The 17,396-nt window shown below is 42.7% G+C and overlaps 1 protein-coding gene across 6 annotated transcripts in view; it reads left to right on the top strand.

Moving 5' to 3' along the window:
- Nucleotides 1-6,768: 6,768 nt before the first annotated feature.
- Nucleotides 6,769-17,396, top strand: part of VEZF1 (vascular endothelial zinc finger 1) — a 28,197-nt gene continuing 17,569 nt past the window's right edge. For 4 of the 6 annotated variants that reach the window (XM_081844191.1, XM_081844188.1, XM_081844190.1 and 1 more), the window contains exon 1: nucleotides 6,769-7,076. In XM_081844191.1, coding sequence (XP_081700317.1) covers nucleotides 7,044-7,076 — 33 coding nt within the window. In that variant the 5' untranslated portion in view covers nucleotides 6,769-7,043. The remainder of the gene's footprint in view (nucleotides 7,077-17,396) is intronic. The other 2 variants (XM_081844186.1, XM_081844187.1) reach the window with 2 other exon arrangements.

The raw sequence follows: 17,396 nt of genomic DNA, 5'->3' as shown, positions 1-17,396 counted from the left end.
CCTCCTCAGAGTAGCATCATCAGCATATTTCCGGGGGTATGGGAATGTGGATCTGAGTGCCTGTATCAGTAGGGGGTGGGGGGGATAAAAGGACGCCACCCGTCTCAAATCTGCAAGGCAGATTGCAAAACAAGGAAGATGTATGTGCCAGCCTCCTTCTGCATTTTTTTTTTTTTTTTTTTTTTTTGGCTCCGCGCTGCCATTTCAAGTCGATTTTGTAGCGTTTGTTTTAAGACTCTGCTTCTCCTTCCCACCTCCCACAGAGGTGAAGTCGGTACACTGCAGTCATAGGAAAGATGCCACCGGAGAATACAGAACTGGCACTGTGGGGAAGGGAATCCTTTCAAGAAGCGCTGCTGAAATGCATCCACAATGCAGCAGAAAAGCAGCAAACGGGGGGGAAACAATGGAAAGCTTTGCAGATCAGTGGCTTAGCTGCTGGTTTTGTTTTGTTTTTTAAGAAAAGGTATTCCAGAGAAAAATATAAGTTGCAAGAGCACGGCGGGGAAAATTAGATGGTGATAGTTACCGTTGCCAACTTTTTAATTGCCCCTGCTCCTGTGTCTTCAATAGTGGACTGAACACAAAACAAACAAACCTTTAGCAGGCAAAGCGTTTCCTAACAGGGGATCTAGGGATAAAGCGATGTGAGGAAACTTCACCTGCTTAATGTTTGCACAACAGCCTCCCCATCTCTCCTCCCCCACCTCTTTCCCCCTTTTCTTCCTAATGTCTCAACAAATGAAACTGATTTGCAAAAATGTTACATGGGGGGGGGATACGAGAGAGAGACATTGCACACACTTTTGTAAATCAAGAAAATATTTAATAATAATAATAATAATAATAATAAGAAGAAGAAGAAGAAGAAGAAGAAGAAGACGACGACGACATAGGCATAGGAGGAAAAGGGGCAACCTTAGGTATCCCTTGAAATATTACCAATTCCTGCAGGGTTTAACACGAATCTGTTCTCCAGCGCAGGGACTTTCTGCCCCCAACTCAGCCCACCCCAGCTAGGACTTCACTATGAAATATGTGAAGAAAAATTAAGATTGCCATTTTATTTATTGCCTGCTGCTTTCTTTATTGGCTTTAAAACCAACAATACTATGTGCATTTATTTGTCACCTTGTATATTTATTTATTTGTTCTGGGGACATCAAGGTGATTTATAGTAAAATCAGTCAGTAAGCGGTCAATATATGTACTTCAGTAAGAGCAAGAAGGTTGTTTTCAGTGGACCAGTTCTACACAAATAGATCCTGTTAATAGATCCATGTTATACATGCCCATTTATTTCAGGTGGTTGTATTCCCACTATCCCCTGCTTAGCACAGACCTGATGACATGAATGGACCAAAGTTGGCCGTGACCATTAATTTCAATGGGTCTACTCCAAGTGTGACCAACACCGCATATGACTCAAAAGGGTCTACTTTGAATAGGGCTGGCATTGGATACAAGCCAATAAATATAAAATACACACCCACAAAACTACAAACAACCCCCCTTTCTTTTATTTTTTTAAAGCCCCCATAGTAACAGCCCATATGCAAAATTTTCACTTTCACAATACATGTAGAAGATATCCCAATATGCTAAATAAAAGAATATGAATATGCTGCCCATCAGACTGGGTTTCCCCAGCCACTCTGGGTGGCTTCCAACAGAATATAAAAAAAATACATTATGATATATCAGACATTGAAAGCTTCCTGAAGCAGGACTGCCTTCAGGTGTCTTCTAAAATTCGTATAATTGTTTCACTCTTTGACATCTGACGGGAGGATGTTTCATAGGGCGGGCACCTCTACTGAGAAGGCCATCTGCCTGGTTCCCTGTAACTTCACTTCTCACATTGGACTGGTGTTATGTGGTCCCAGTGGCTGCTACCAAGCACCAGTCCGGCAGCCGCATTCTGGATTAACAATATATGTAACAGAGTCCATTCCCCCACTTCCCGATCAAACTGGGTTCTCAAGCCACCCTTCTCTTCTGTGCATCCAAACCCCTTGCAATGCAGGAATATGCAACTGTCCCATACGGGGATCGAACCTGCAACCTTGGAATTATCAGCACCATGCTCTAACCATCTGAGCTATGCAGATACTGGTGACTTTTCTTCCCGAGGGAGGCTCTTGTGTGGAGGACAAATAAATTGATTTCTGTATTTCTGTATTTTTTTATGTTAATTAAAATTCTGATGTTAAGCCAAACTGAGTGTGACCTATATATATCACTGATGAAACATACCTTTGGCCCTCCAGATGTTGTTGGGCATGGACTCTTATTGGCCTCAACCAGCATGGCCAAGGATCACAGGGTGATAGAAGTTGAACATCTGGAGTGCCTCAGGCCCTCCACCCCAGGGAAATGATGCAAGGGGGTTAGCTAATCTTATGGGAGGGTAGGTTGCTCAATGGCTATGAGCTGTCATAACGAAATGGAACCTCCAGGTTCAGAAATAGTATACCATAAGGCGGGGGGAAGCAATCGGAAGAGGGCTGTGGGTTTTACATCCTGCTTGTGGTCTTCCTGAAAGGATCTGGTTAGCCATTGTGGGGAAACGGGACCTTTGGTCTTAACCAGCAGGGCTCTAAAGTTATATATATATATCTGCTCCGTGAAGGAGAACAGACTATGTATTGACTGCTTTGGTTTCTTTTTTCTTTTTTAATTAGTAAATGTTATTAGTATTTTCCGCACAACAAAAAATGAAAAATAACAATACACAAAACACAAGCAAATAAAAAAACAAATCCAAATCTTACAAATTAATAATATAAACACTAAAAAGGAAAAAGAACATTGACTTCCACCAATCCCACAGCACCTCATTTACCTCTCATTGTATCTTCCTGTTTTCCTTATCATCTCTATCCTAACATCTAGATATAAATCCCTTTCTTATCCTTTCACTTCTCAAGGTTGTTCCAGACTCAGCCAACTGCTTTGGTTTCTGAAGTTTTCTTGAACATTGTCAACAGGTTTATTGAGCAAACATTTCCCCTTTAAAGGTAAAGATATAACTTGTTGAATTCTTTTTCTGTGTTTTCAGGATCCCGTTTTGCCTGTGAATAGGTGGTTGCATGGCTTTCATTACTGGAACAATGCGTGAAAATGCCATTGGTGCTTGGATAGAGACTAGCTGATGATGCTTAACTTTGCAGTTCTTCTTAGGGGAACTGAGTATACTATTCCAAGGCTTGTAAATACTATTCTTAGGGTTTAAGCCTTTTTTTTTCTTCTTTTTTTTTTGAGGGGACAGGGACAGGCAAGGACCTCTAAAAATTACATTTTTTGCAGGTCCACAAATAGTTCAACTCCTTGCCCAGGCACAAACCTCACTGGGTGACCAAAAGCCTGTCGCTGTTTCTTAACCTAACCTACTGTACTGGGGTTATTGTGATGATGACATCAGGAGAGGAGGGAGTGAGCCATGTATGCCGCTTGGAGCGCTTTGGAGGAAATGTGGGATACAAAAGTAATCATAAAATAAACTAGTGACTTTTGTTACGGGCTATTAACTTCAGCGGACTTCTTGTGAGGTTGTACTATTTCATTGCATGATAGCCCATTGTGTGCCCCTTCTACAGTATAAGTGATGGTACCTAGGGCAGAGATGGGGAACATGTGTTTCCCCCAGATGTTGCTAGCACAGCCCAAGTTTAGGGGTGGTGCGAATAGTATTCCAAGTAGAGTTTGGAGGGCCACAAGTTTCTCCACCCCTTGACATAGTTATATGGTGATAATGTAGCCATCGTTTTCTTTGTTTGCCGCCTTTCCAAAGTTAAAACCACTCTCAAGGCAGCTTGTGCAACCCATAAAAAATGTCATAACTACAAACCTAACAAAAACAGTCATAAACAATGAGCAAAACATCAAAAAGTACAAATCTAACAATTCCACACAAATAATAAGATCCAAAATAAAGACACATATTGTAATCAGGCTGCTGGAAACTTCCTTAAGAGGCTGACTTTGAGTTGCAGGATGCGAGTTTTCCATTCTATATCCTACATATTTTTTAAAGAAAACCTCTGGGAACTGTAGTTTACCCACCCACCACACAGAGCAGCCTTAACAAACTATAGTTCCCAAGATTCTCTGGGGGAAGTCATGTGCTTTAAATGTATGGTGTGTACCGGGTACACAACCTGAGTGGCATTCGCCTAAAGAGTAGGGCTGTAACTGTTTTGTTGATCTGTTAATCAGTTAAACACTATGTGACCAATTAAACAGTCATCTTGTCCCCTGGCTAATTGACCAGCAGATATTTTTAAAGACAACAGCAATCAACTGTTAATTGCTGCTTCTACTAGCAAACTTAGGTGGTGAGTACCACCAGCAGGATGGTAGCCCAAAAGTGGCTACTGTGATTGAAGCAAGAGGGAAGTGGAAACCTGCTCAGGGGATCCCAAAGATTTGGAGTGGGGAAAATCTAAGTGAGCTAAAAACAGCCCACAAAGGACTGATCATGCTCTGTAGCAACAGAATGCAGAGTTGGGGAGTAGATTTTCTGCTTGGAGGGAACAGCTGGCTAAGAAACCTGAACAGGAACATGTTTAGAAGGACTGCAACAGTGCAACGTTTTGGCAGAGCAGGCCCCAGGTTCAATTCCAGGTAGAGCTGGAATACTCCTTGCCTGAAATGCTGGAGAGCCACTGCCAGTCAGTGCAAACAGTATTGGGCTAGAGGCACCAAGTGCTCTGATTCTGTCTAAGGAAGCTTCCCATGTAAGTAAGATGTCAAGCAGGTGGGGGCTGTCCAAGGGCAGACCGAGTTTGGTGGGGCAGTGCCCAGCCACTGTTGACTAGCTAACGTTTGACCAGATTCAGATGCTTTTGCTCTGGGGTTGGGGTGAATCTATATTTTTCAACCACAACCCAGTACTACTTTCTGTTCCTTTGATTTCTGGGGCATTTTATAAAGAGGTGTAGGCCTTTCCAAAGAGCAAAACACAATGGGTAGTTAACTTCCGAGTGGGTCTTGATTGAGTGAACCATGTTTCCATAGGATGTTGAGTAGGGTTGCCAGATATGTCTTATTCTAGGATACCCCAGTTTGCATACTAAATAAACTTTAGAGATTCTTTTACTGTGGCATAACCTTTCACAGACAATGGCCTTGATTGTATGGATGGCTGGAGAATAGATGAAGTAGAGAAAATCAAATAAAGAAGCAAAAACCATAAGAATACACACATGGTCGAGTTAATAGAATCAGTATACTGCATGCCATAGATTAAGACCATTGTTTATGAACAGTTTAAAAAACCAATATTGCCAAATAATTTGGCAATTATATGCAATCATTTATTAATAACTTGGCACCACATATGTTGAATTGCTTTCTAGACTGTGTAATCCTAAACATCTTTTACTGAGTAGGAAGTTCCATTAACATTACTCGAAGTTAACTTCCAAGTTCATTTAGGATTGGATTGGAGTTGTCTGCCACAATCCTATGCAAGTCTGGGAGTACGTTTTTAACGGTGGTTTGTTTTATGCTGAAGATATAAGTATCTTAATAAATAAATTGAACTTTCTTCAGAGTAAACATGCAGGATTCTGCTGTTGACCTGACAAATTGTACTTCAGATTAGAATAAGGAAACCCTACAATACTAAAGAAAGGGCAATCCTAAGCTTACTCAGAAGAAAGTCACATTACTTTAAATGGGACTTACTCCCATGTAAGTCCTTTTAGGATTGCAAGCTTAGATGGTGTAAATGGCAGGATTCTTTTTTTGCAGGATGCAACTTTCTAAACTTCCCCAATGTTGCAATTTTGAATTTTAGCCTGGGGATTTGAGCTTGACATGGAAGAGTTACCCTGCTCAGCTTGGTCTCATTATTTGTGCATGGTGACATTGATTTCAGAACATTGTAACAAGCTAATTATGTTTTGAAAGGCAAACGAAAAGCCCATTTGATAAAATAATTCATATTGTCATCTTCTTGTGTGTGTGGTTGGGTTTTATTTTGCGTATGCCTTTGTCTTTGGGGAGATTTCTCCCCGCTAAGCAACACCTATTATACATATTTGTGTGAAGGAGATTTTTGTGGATTTTTATACTTCTCAGGGAAAAATGGAATTCCTCCGATCCCAGATGCTGTTTTTGACAGGAATTCCTCTTCCCTGCTTTTCAACCTCACAGGACACTCTGTTTGGCTTTATTTTTTTAAAAAGTGAGGGCGGGACGGGGAATAGCCTTGGTGACCAGCCCGGGCCTTCACCCTCAGCCCTCTCTCCTCCATCTTCTCACAGCTCAAAAAAGGCTCAAACGCTTCTCTCTCTCCACCTCCCCCCCCCCACGCCCCGCGCTTCAGCAGCCTGAGGAGAGCGGGCCGTCCCATTCCGCGCCTCCGCGGGGGTGCCCTCCTCACCACCCTCGCCTCGCGCCTCCCCCCCGGGCTCCCCTTCGCCCCTCTCTTCCCCGCACCGCACCGGAGCTCAGTCCCCCCGGGGCCAGGGCGCGGAGGAGCGGGGTCCCCGGCTCCCCACCCGGCTCCGCCCTCTCCCTTCTCCCCGCCGAACCCCCCTATTCGGGGTGATGGTACGGCCCGCGGGTTAGCGGAAGCGCGGCCGCTGTGGCGCTGCCATGTTGAGCAGCCTCCTCCTCTCCACCTCCTCCTCCTCCTCCGCCGCCGCCGCCGCCGCCGCCGCAGCAGCCCCAGCCGCCGCCGCTTGTGCTTTGTTGTCGGCTCCATGTAGTTGGGGGCCCGGGGGAGGGAGGAGGGGAGGGGGGCGGGCGGGGGAGAGAGAGGAGAGAGAGAGAGGAGAGAGAGAGAGAGAGGGAAAAAAAAAGAGAGGGAGAGGGAGGCGAGCAGGCAGGAAGAGCGAGCGGGCGCTGTGAGGAGCCGCAAAAAGACCAGGCCGCCGGGCCTGAGGAGAGAGAGGGAGGCACCATATATATATATATCTATATCTTATAACTCTTATCTATCTATATACAGAAGGCACTATTTTTTATTTTTTTTAAAACATATATATCTATAACCTTCCGTATTCCCGGCTGCCGCCGCCGCTTCCAAAGCCATGGAAGCCAATTGGACCGCGTTCCTCTTTCAGGTGAGGGGAGAAAAGACGACCACCCTCTTCAAAAACCAACCCCCCCCCCGCACCGCGCGCGCACTTCTGAAAAGCCCCCCCCCTCCTTAAATGTCCCCGCCTCTCCCTCCCCCAACCCCCCCTCCCGCCCGCCCGCCCGCCCGCGCTTGCCTGCCTTTCTCCCCCCCCCCCCGCGCAACCCTCCCCGCCAGGCCCTGATTCTTCTTGCAAAGGGCCGGCTCGCTCTGTCAGCAGCAGCGGCGGCGGCGGCGGCGGGCGACCCCCCCCGGCTAGAATAGCCGCGCGCGAGGGGGGGGGGCGGAATAGCGGGAGGGAGGGAGGGAGGGAGGAGAATGTAGCTGCTCTCTACGGCGCTGTGGGAGGCCGGCTATAGCGCGCTCGCTCTCCCTCTTTCTCTCTTTTCTCCTCTCTCCCGCACCCTCCCCCCCCCCGCAGCCGCCTGCGTCCGAAACAGCAGCCCCGCCACTACCGAAAAACAAACACAAACCTGTTTTGCGGAGGTGGCTTTCCTCTCCCCCCCCCCCAATACTTTGCTGGCTGGTGGTTTTGTGTGTGTGTGTGTGTCCCATTTTTTCTTCCCAAAGAAGGAGGAATTCGAGCTCTCTCTTTTTTTAATTTGGGGAGTGGTGGCTGCCCTCCGCTCTCCCGTCTACTCATCGTATTTGCTCAGATATTGGTGGCCGAGGTTTCGTTTTTTTAAGGGGACCATCCAGTGTTTTCTCCCCCGCCATTGAGCTAGAGTCTCCCCCCCCCCCCAATCTTGGGCTCATATCGGTGTCTTTTAAGGGGAACAAAACCTGTTCCCATATATATAATTGTACTTCTTGGTGCTTCTGTGCTTTTTCTCATCTTGTGCTCAAGTATCCGTGCTCCTTTATATGTTAAACTCCTTGACACATTAGTTTTTCTTTCTCCCCACCCCACCGGATTTTTCTACTGATATATATGTGTGTGTGTGTGTGCTCTTAGTTCTTTTTTATGTTCTAATTGTTTACGATTTTAATTAATCTCCCCTCCCCTTGTATATCCCTCTCCTCACTCGCATTTTCAGCTGCTGCATTCTTTTGCTCCCCCCAGTTCTTTAGGACTCATTTACTAATTTTCCCTCTTTCCTCCATGAGCTTCTCTGTGCACTCTCTCTTGCTCCTTCCCTTGCCACCACATTTTCTGCTGCATTCTTTATTCCAACTCCCTCCAGTTCTTTAGGATGTTTAACTAACTGCCTCCTATGAGATTCTCTGTACACCCTACTTTCTTCCCCTCAACTCTTTTTGCATTTTTCATCTCGTCCCCTACCCCGTGTTTAATTGGGAATCTTAAATTATTTTTCTCTCCTCACTCCCACAATGGAAAATAGGATTTTCTGCATACTTTTCATTCCCTTCAATCTCCTCTACATCTTGTGTTTTTGAGCTGCTTATTTTTCTCACTCAATACTTCTGCTGCTTTGGGACTCCTTAACTAATCCTTACCATGTCCTCTTTACCCCCTCTAAAGATTCTTGACACCTTTTACTCCCCAGGCTCCTAGTAGTTTTTGGTCTGCATTATTTCTCTTGTCCCAAGATATTTTTGCTGCCTTTTATTATTAAAAATAAGTGCTGACTCCCTCCCCCTTGCCCCATTTATTTTGCTTTTATGTTTTCTTTGGTGCTTTATTTGCATTTATCCCCCCTTTTACTCCCATCATCAGCACTTTCCCTTTAGTCTTTTAAGGTGCAATAGGGCCTTATGTGTGTATGTGTGTGTTCTGAAACTAACGGCTACTCTGGAATTTCTTACTTTGTAAGTTGCTGCTACTTTGGCCGCCCTTACCCCCAGCATGGTTACCTTTAACGTTTCCCTCTCTTTTTTTAACCATGTTTTTGGTGGTGCCAGTTTTACTGATTTTTCATTCTTTTTCTGTCCTGCAAATCATTGATCTTTTGCCCCTCCTTACTTTGGCTTGTGGAATTCTGTATTCCTCCCCTTCTTTGCCCTCTTCTGTTGTTTTCCAGTTTTGAACTGAGCTACTAATTCTTGTTCCCTAAACAATTATGCTCTTCCACCTTTTGCAACTTTGTCCTCCCATTTTTACTACTATTTTTCTATCTGCTGTGCCTCCTGGTTCCTTTTCCCTCTTTCTGCTCCCTCTACCTTTTTTCTTTGTTTCCCCCCAGTTTTTACCATGTACTTTTAAAGCATATTTTTTCTTTAAAGATTTATCACTTTCTCCAGTTTGTCCTGTTTCCTCTCCCTTTTTTCTAAAGATGTGTATTCACATGTTTCATTTCCTCTTAGCCAATTCTTCAAAAAATTGTCACTTTCTCTACCCTTTTGTTCTGCTCTCCTACTTTAAATTACTATTCTCTTCTCCCTTCCCCCTTATTCTGTTTCCTCTCTGTTACTCTGTCACATAAAGCCCTTCTACTTACCCCCTGGGTTTTTACTATTCTTCTGTTAGGAAAGTAGTCCACTGTCTCCTGAAAATTATTTCTAAGTGGTTCTTTGGGCAAGTCTTAAGGACAAATTTTATTTTAATTTCCACGCCTAACCCTCGTTCTTGGGATATAGGTCAGGAATCCCCTTACCTGCATGTGGAATCAAATACTGGGCTTCTTTGAGGAGAGAGCATGTTGATAATGTAGCTGGAATTTCTTGACTTAATAAGAAAATGTTGGGACAAACCATTTGGAGTGGGGGCAGGATATGTTCAGGTCCTAATCAATTTACTAGTCTGCAGTTTTGATTTCAAAGAATACTTGCCCATGATAATTTTTGAGGGATTGCTCTCTAAAACCAGGGCCTGAGTGAATGATGAACATGTCTTCTATTAAGCAGCTCTCCTTGCTTTAACCCCTTTGAAAAACAAAACTCCCATTAACTGCTTTTTCTTAAAAAGATGCTAGAATAATGTAGTCAAAATGATGCCTTATAGCCTACAACTTGAGTCACTTAAAAGCATTAATATTCTGTAAGGAATGCATGCCAAGCTACTTCCTCCTTAAATCTACAATCCAAGTGAGACCCTAGATTACAAACCATTCCCCTTTTTTAGCTTGGAAAAAGTAAACTAATTACAATACCTCTTCTCCCCCTCTTTCTTGAAGGTAAAATAATCCTCTCTGCAAATTACAAGTCTGCGTCATTTTCCCACTGAGTCTTCTGTTCTCTTTAAAATACAAAGCATGACTCCAGTTTGAAAACATGAAGCGAAGGAATAAATCTGAGGCAAATGCACTGCAGTCTTTCTCTTCTAAAGGAAAATAGTCACCCAAGTACAAAGATGAGTCATTCGCTTAGGTGCCCAGTCTTTGGATGCAGGCTTAAAAAATCCTCTTGAAAACAGAATCTGTTTGAGCTTATGATAACTAAGAGCTCTTGTGTGACTTTTATCTTTGAATACAAGGAATGAAATGTTTTACCATAGGCAGATTCTAGCAGTGATACATCTGCAGTCCAATGATGGGTTTGATTATTTTCCCTGTTTAGAGATTTGAACATTGTTAATCTCCTTAGTGAATCATAGGTTATAAGATACATTTTTTCTTCTCTTTACCAACCTCTACTCCCTTGGCTTCTTTCCATAATAACCACTTGAAGGAATGATTATTGTGAAAATATATGTTAGGACCTTAATGGCTGTCTCACAGTTATATTTGTACTTCACTTGGCTTTTACTGCTTAGCTAAATAATTTGATACAGTATTTCAGAGTTGGGGTAAAAATTAATCTTATAAGGAGGTCAGCTTCATAAAAATATGCTAATCTCAATTAGTATGCATGATGGATTTCCCCCCACTTTTTAAAGGTTTTTGATCTTGTTCATGTGTTGAAAATGTCCTGCTCTGAAGCAAGGTGGAGGTTTTAAGCCTGAGTAACTTTTGCCTACACACCGGTGTCTGAGCTTATGTATATGTTAAAGCAGATTTTATGGCTGCCTAGGAAGTACACGTTGCATGTTTAATATTGGGGGAAAGATAACCCATCTAATAATGCAACCAAGGTATGACTCACTTATGCTAATTGGTTGCTCTGACATCAAGGCTTCAGTGCAAAAAAACTTTGCTTCTGGCAATGAAAGTTCACAATGCCAATCCTTCCATCCTGGGTCTTGAAACTGTTTTGTTTTCTATCACAGAAATCACAGTAATAGAAAGAAAATCATAAGCTGTTGATTTGAATCCCAGGCTAAATAAAAACTACACTGCAAGTGAATGAAAATGACTTAACAAAAGATAGTCAAATGCTCATGCCCTCATTTACCATTTAGCCTCTGATCCTTTTTTAGAATGCCTTAATGCAAGAGATCATTAGGAATCACAGAAACCATTGCTTTTGGCAGAAAAGGGACATTGATTTAGCAGTTTCAGCAACTCTTAGCAAGGTGCGATACCCAGGTCTTAAAGTACATATCCTTGTTCAAATTACTTTTATAGCAGAAAGCTTTATGAGTATATAGAGTTCAGCCATCTTAACAGTTAACATAGGTTTTGTGTTAAAAGAATGAACCTAGTCTCCCTCAGACTTTCACGTTCCCCCTTGCCTGGCGGGGCTGCAAAGAAGAGTTTGGAAGCTTCCACTTCAATTTCAGATAAACCACAGTTTAGTCTATTATCCGAACCCTAAATCTTACTGGTGATTAGTGAAAGCATGGCAGCCTCTTTTAACTATGGTTTGAAATTAGACTGTTTCTATTAACCATCGTAAAATAATTCAGTTTTTCAAGATGTAGACAAAATGGCAAGTTGCTGGTAATAAAAGAGGGCCTAAATGTCTTCTCATGGTTGCATGGGGGTTGGGGAGAAGAGTGTGCAAGTCCAGAGAGAAGCTAAGCTTGTTCTAATGATGCTAAACCATAGTTTCTTGCTGGGTCCACACAAACCCAAAAGCTTTAAAAGGCTCTTATTAAAGTGTGGTTTCTTGAATCTTGTTTGAAGGATTTGTGTTCCATTTTGAACTGATATGTTTGTGCCTTGATAATGTGATTTAGGTTAGGTGCCTTGGGCCAAATCTTTCCCTTCCATTATTTTTTATTGGTACCTCAGTTACCAACAGAGGTAAAGGGAAGGGCATGGAAGCAGATGTAGGAGCTGTGCTAATCACTAACAGGCTACTTTGATAGAGGTGGCTATGGCCCTGGCCCCCTGCTGAGAACTGCTTGCAGGCTGCCATTGTAGATAATGTGTGCAGTGTATTAAAATATGTAAAAACTTTGTATGAAGATAATTGGGCTCCGAATGCTTACTGTCTTCAGTTTTTGTGTGTAGAGCCTACAGGGAAATAAACATACAGTAAAAGAGTTAAAGCTTGTCTGAGTTGGGTTTCCAGTGGTTGCATCCTTGGCTGCAATTGTTTTACAGGATCATTATGATATTTTAGTTGAAATCTTGATGAAAAGTGGAACCTTGTGTTGGGTTCATGCTCTGGTCATCCAGCCTCCAATCCCTGCTATATTAAAGATGCCTGTGAGCATCTGGGGCAAAAAAGGTTCTGTGCAATTCATACAAAATTGGGCACTCACATTACCTAGCCTTGGAAAGTACCCCCCCCCCCCCCGCCGCCAAAGAACAACACAGTGCCATTTATCTTCAGTGAGCAATCATTTCAAAGGTGGCTGTTGGAAAAAGGTTGCAGCCATTTTTGGTCTCAATAAACTCTCAGATGCTGCATCTGACAGACGAACTTGCACAGGCTTTTTTCTTTTTTTCTTTTGGAGGGATGTGCTACTGATCGTGAATTAGTAATTAGTGACTTGCATGTTCTGTTTTATGCTTTGCTGATTTTTTTGTATTGTTGTGGGTGGCTTTTATTGAATTTTGGGGTTGTAATATTTTAATTTGGTTTTTAATTCTATGTCGGCTACAGAAGTACATTTCCTAGGTAAATAAGTGAAATAAATAAATGTTAAAAACAAACCTGACAGCAACAGCTAACTTCATAATAATGGGAGGCTGGACTCTCCTAAACCCATCTTTTCAGCTTGGAATATAGTGGAGGACTCTGTAAGGACAGAAATGTCTCCTCTTCCAGCCTTGCTGAAAGTGGCCACAGGTGCGATCTAATTTCCAAACCATGTGCAGATGGAGTAGAGAATGGCAGAAAGGTGAACAGGGAAGCTGAAATATTTGGGAACTTCTCTTGTCACTTCCTGCACTCTGTGCCTGGTGGGATACTTATAATGGCTTGTGGACATGATGCAAAACCATGTTGTGGGTGACCCGCTGGCTGTTCCTTGTATATGAGGTGGGTTAGCTGGTTTAAGTCAGACTATCTCAAGTGAAAATATATGGTTGAAATTGTGCAACTCATGAGAGGATTGCATGTTGTTTAGACTTTGTTTTCCTCTGAAATAAGCTATCCAGGTGTTTCAGAACCAGCCTATGCTATCCAGAGAGCCCAGTTGTCACAAGGCTCGTGCAGGCCTCTAGTGTGAGCATAACATGGCCTGGATTTACTCACTCAGCATGCCTTGTAAGTCTCCTTAAGCTATTTCTAGTAGCAAAAGTTTGTGAAAGGCTTTGTTTTTCACTTTAGTACTTGATGGAGTGCCTCTAGACATGAACTGCAGAGGGAACTGCGGAGATTCTTTCAAAACATGGTTGTTTAACTCAGCTTCAATAAGGTCTGTCTTCAAATGAAGAACCATTTCAACGCTGAATTCTGATTCAGACTAAAAATGTATGACTAATTTTGGTTAATCCCAACTATCGAAAAGCAAACGACAGTGTAGCTCATACAGCGTGAAAGGAAACACGCCTCAATTTTTTTCTTACCTCTATAGACAAAATTTAAATAAACTGTACTGGTAACAATTAATTTGGCCAGTTGAAGAGAACCTATAGGGTCTGATTCCAGTAGGAGCATGGGTACAGGCAAACTGTTCATTCCTGGGAAATGACATAGTGTGTACAGTTGTCTTTCTCTGCAGTTATTCAGGGTCAACTTGTACTCTGGCAAGTTTTAAGAAGTCTCTGCTTGAATTCTCCCCAGTCCTATACAGTGAGACCCATTTATGGTTTTAAAATACTTTTCTTTGAAAGCAAGCTTAGTACAACTTAGATTTGTTAAGGTTGCCAAATCTTACATAGTACCCCTAGATAACACTCGAGTATGGCTGGAATCCACCCCACGCCCCTTCTTAAGCAGAGTCATGGAATACTTGGGCAACTGTGTACATGGGATCTCTTTTGTCTTCATGCTGGGCAAGTGAGTTTCAAAACTGGCATACAGCTAGCACCTATTCTCACATCTCCCTTGGTTTATTATTCTGTCTGATACAGAGCACTGTCAAAGGCTCTCATTACCAAGAAACAGGGCCATGCATACATTCCTTAAGCACAGGTTAGCATGCGTTTGAAAAGTTGCTCATCTGAGAATATTTCTCTTGTGAGCTCTTTTTAACGTTGCAAAGTGAGAAATCCAACCAAATGTCATGTCCTCTCCTACCTTTGCTCCCTCTATAGAAGTGTGGTTCAGCTAGAACTATTCCCTTTGTCCTTGAGCCCAGCTTGTTTGTGCCCTCCATGGCATCCAGGTGATATGGCTTGCAGGCCATAGCCCCATTATGGATTTAGAAGTGAAGCCTCTTGGGTTGTCACCAGATCCTTGATATTTGCCGATCTAAAATCTATTCCCCAAGGAGCTGCTGACAGAATAAGAAGTACATCTCTTATTTTCACCTGTCTTCAGCCTGGAATGCCTTAGTCATTGTGTTACTAAATATATACATGTCAGAAGGTGTGAGTTCCCAGTACATGCTCCTTGTGTTTAGTTCCAGCATGGACAAGTTATTACAAGTACAACTGACTTGGTTGTACTGTCTGTCTGGCGGGCTCATGGTTGGCTTTCAGAAGCAGCCTTCCTGTCAGTGGACTGGTGTCGACAGTTGTGTTATCCCCCATGTAATGTATCCACAATCTAATAGAGCAGACTGGGCATTATAATTGTATTTGTAACTTGTAGTTAACCAAATAGGCTGTCATTAAGATAGGGATCATGTAATATGTTGAGCAGCATGGCATACACCCAGTCATTAGTTGCAAGAATTGCTCCCCTCAGGAATTAAAAAAATGGTTTGCTGAAACGTGCACCTTACTATATCCGCCTGATGAACGCCTGTATTTAGAAAGCAAGTGGCTTATCTTCCTTTTGGGGAAATTACTGTGGGTGGGATTATATAACTCTAATGTCCATTTACCTCAGTTCTTATGTTGAGGATTTGCTCCTGTGTTTATAGTGGGAGAGAATGGCATAGTAAAAAGGTGGAAACTTCAGTGGTTTTACAGGTGACATTGCTATTTAAGTTGGCCAGCAATTTACTTTAAAAACACACTCCTGGTGGTTCAACAATGGCAACAACAAAATACTTCCTCCCCCCATTATATGGCTGAAATGAAGAAAGCTAGGAGTAGGGGAGGGGATCTTTTTGTGGAAGGACTGAAAGCTCTGCCAGTTGTACTGTATTAAAAACAAGTTATTGGGTTTAGAGTGTTTTAATTCTAAGTGTGTCTTTTGTTCTGGTTGGAGGATTTGGGGTTTTAGTAAAAAAGAAAAGAAAAAGGAGATCCTGCCTGTCTTAAGTCTGCCTACCTATATTCTAGGAGTATGCTTGGTTCAAGCAGGTTTAGTGATGAAGTCGAATAGTCAATACAGTGGTACCTTGGGTTACAAACACTTTGGGTTTATAGGCTCTGCTAACCCGGAAGTAGTACCTCGGGTTAAGAACTTTACCTCAGAGTGAGAACAGAAATCGTGCAGTGGCTGCACAGCTGCAGTGGGAGGCCCCATTAGCTAAAGTGGTACCTCAGGTTAAGATTGGTTTCAGGTTAAGAACGGACCTCCAGAACGAATTAAGTACGTAACCAGAGGTACCACTGGAGTGATAATAAACGTAAGGCATAACCTCATGGTCCAAGTATTTGTTCCTCCAGCCCAGTGCAGCCTGCTCTAACGGGCAGCTGCTCTCCAGAAATTCAGGCAGACATCTTTCCAATCACAAGTTGCCTGAGATCTTACTTGGCAATGCTAAAAATTGAACTAGATACCCTCTGCAATGCAAAGCTTGTGGTCTGCAACTCTTTCTCTTTTCTGGGTTCCTTGGAAATTTCCTGGAATCTTCTGCAACCCATAGCCATTCCTTAGCACTTAAGTCAAAATGGGAAAAGTCCACTGAAGAGAAAAAGTTTGAAAACCCTGTTGTTGTTGTTGTTGTTGTTGTTGTTGTTTGTTTGTTTGTTATATCACTTTTCATCACAAAAGAGTAACCCAAAGCAATTTACAAAAACTGGCAGTCTGAGTGGGCAGTCTACATGAGACTCTCTGGGTCAGATCAATTATATGCAAATCTGTTCTCCTAATCTCAGTGGAACTTATTTTCAGTAAGTATTTGAGAACAGTGACCTAAAAAAAAATGTTTTAACTGCAATTTTCAATCCTTACTGCCTATTTTCTATTATTTAGGATGACTTGCTCTGTTCAATTCATCAACAGTCAGTCTGCATAAATATACTTCCCAATAATCAGCAATAAGAGAAACTGTTTTATTAATATTTTGAAACAGTTCAAGACGCGTCACAAAATAAAATGGGTTGTGTTGTGAATTTTACTACTGCTGAGTTGCATTCAGCTTGCCTTCTGCTTTAACTTTATTTCTAGCCTGAAGGATACTGCAGGTCCTAAATGCTGTAGTCAGTGCATTGGTAACCTCGATGCTGGATAACTGTAACACACACTGTGTAGGGTCTGCCCTTGGGCCTGGTTCAGAAGCTTCAGCTGGTGCAGAATGCTATGACTACATTGCTGATGGAGGCATCTGGCTGACAGCATGTTATGCCAAACCAGGTTCAATGTCTTTGTATTGATTTACAAAGTTCTGAACAACTTAGTTCCAGGCTACTTTAGGGACCACCTGAACCCTTATATCCCAGCTCAGTCACTTCAGTCATCTGCTGGAGTGATAGAATCATAGAATTGTAGAGTTGGAAGGGACCCCAAGGGTCATTAGTGCAACCGCCTGCAATGCAGGAATTTCAACTACAGCATCCATGACATGTGGCCATTCAACCTCTGCTTAAAAACCTCCAATGAAGCAGAGTCCACAACCTCCAGAGGGAGTCTGTTCCACTGTAAAACAGCTCTTACTGTCAGAAAGATGTTCCTGATGTGTCACCAACTATGTTGGTGAGGTTCATTTGACAAGAAACAAAGCCTTTAGTGGCACCAGCCCAGTATTCTGGAATGCTCTGCCAAAAGAGATTCAGCAGGCTCCTTCAGTTTCAAACTTTAAATGCCTGCTGAAAACTTTCCTATTCCATCAGGCTTATGTAGGCAGTTACGAATA

The sequence above is a fragment of the Podarcis erhardii genome (assembly GCF_964252035.2).
Source record: "Podarcis erhardii genome assembly, chromosome: 16".
Lineage (NCBI taxonomy): Eukaryota > Metazoa > Chordata > Lepidosauria > Squamata > Lacertidae > Podarcis > Podarcis erhardii.
Note: the sequence above shows the minus strand (reverse complement) of the source record. Positions and strands in the feature narration are given on the sequence as shown.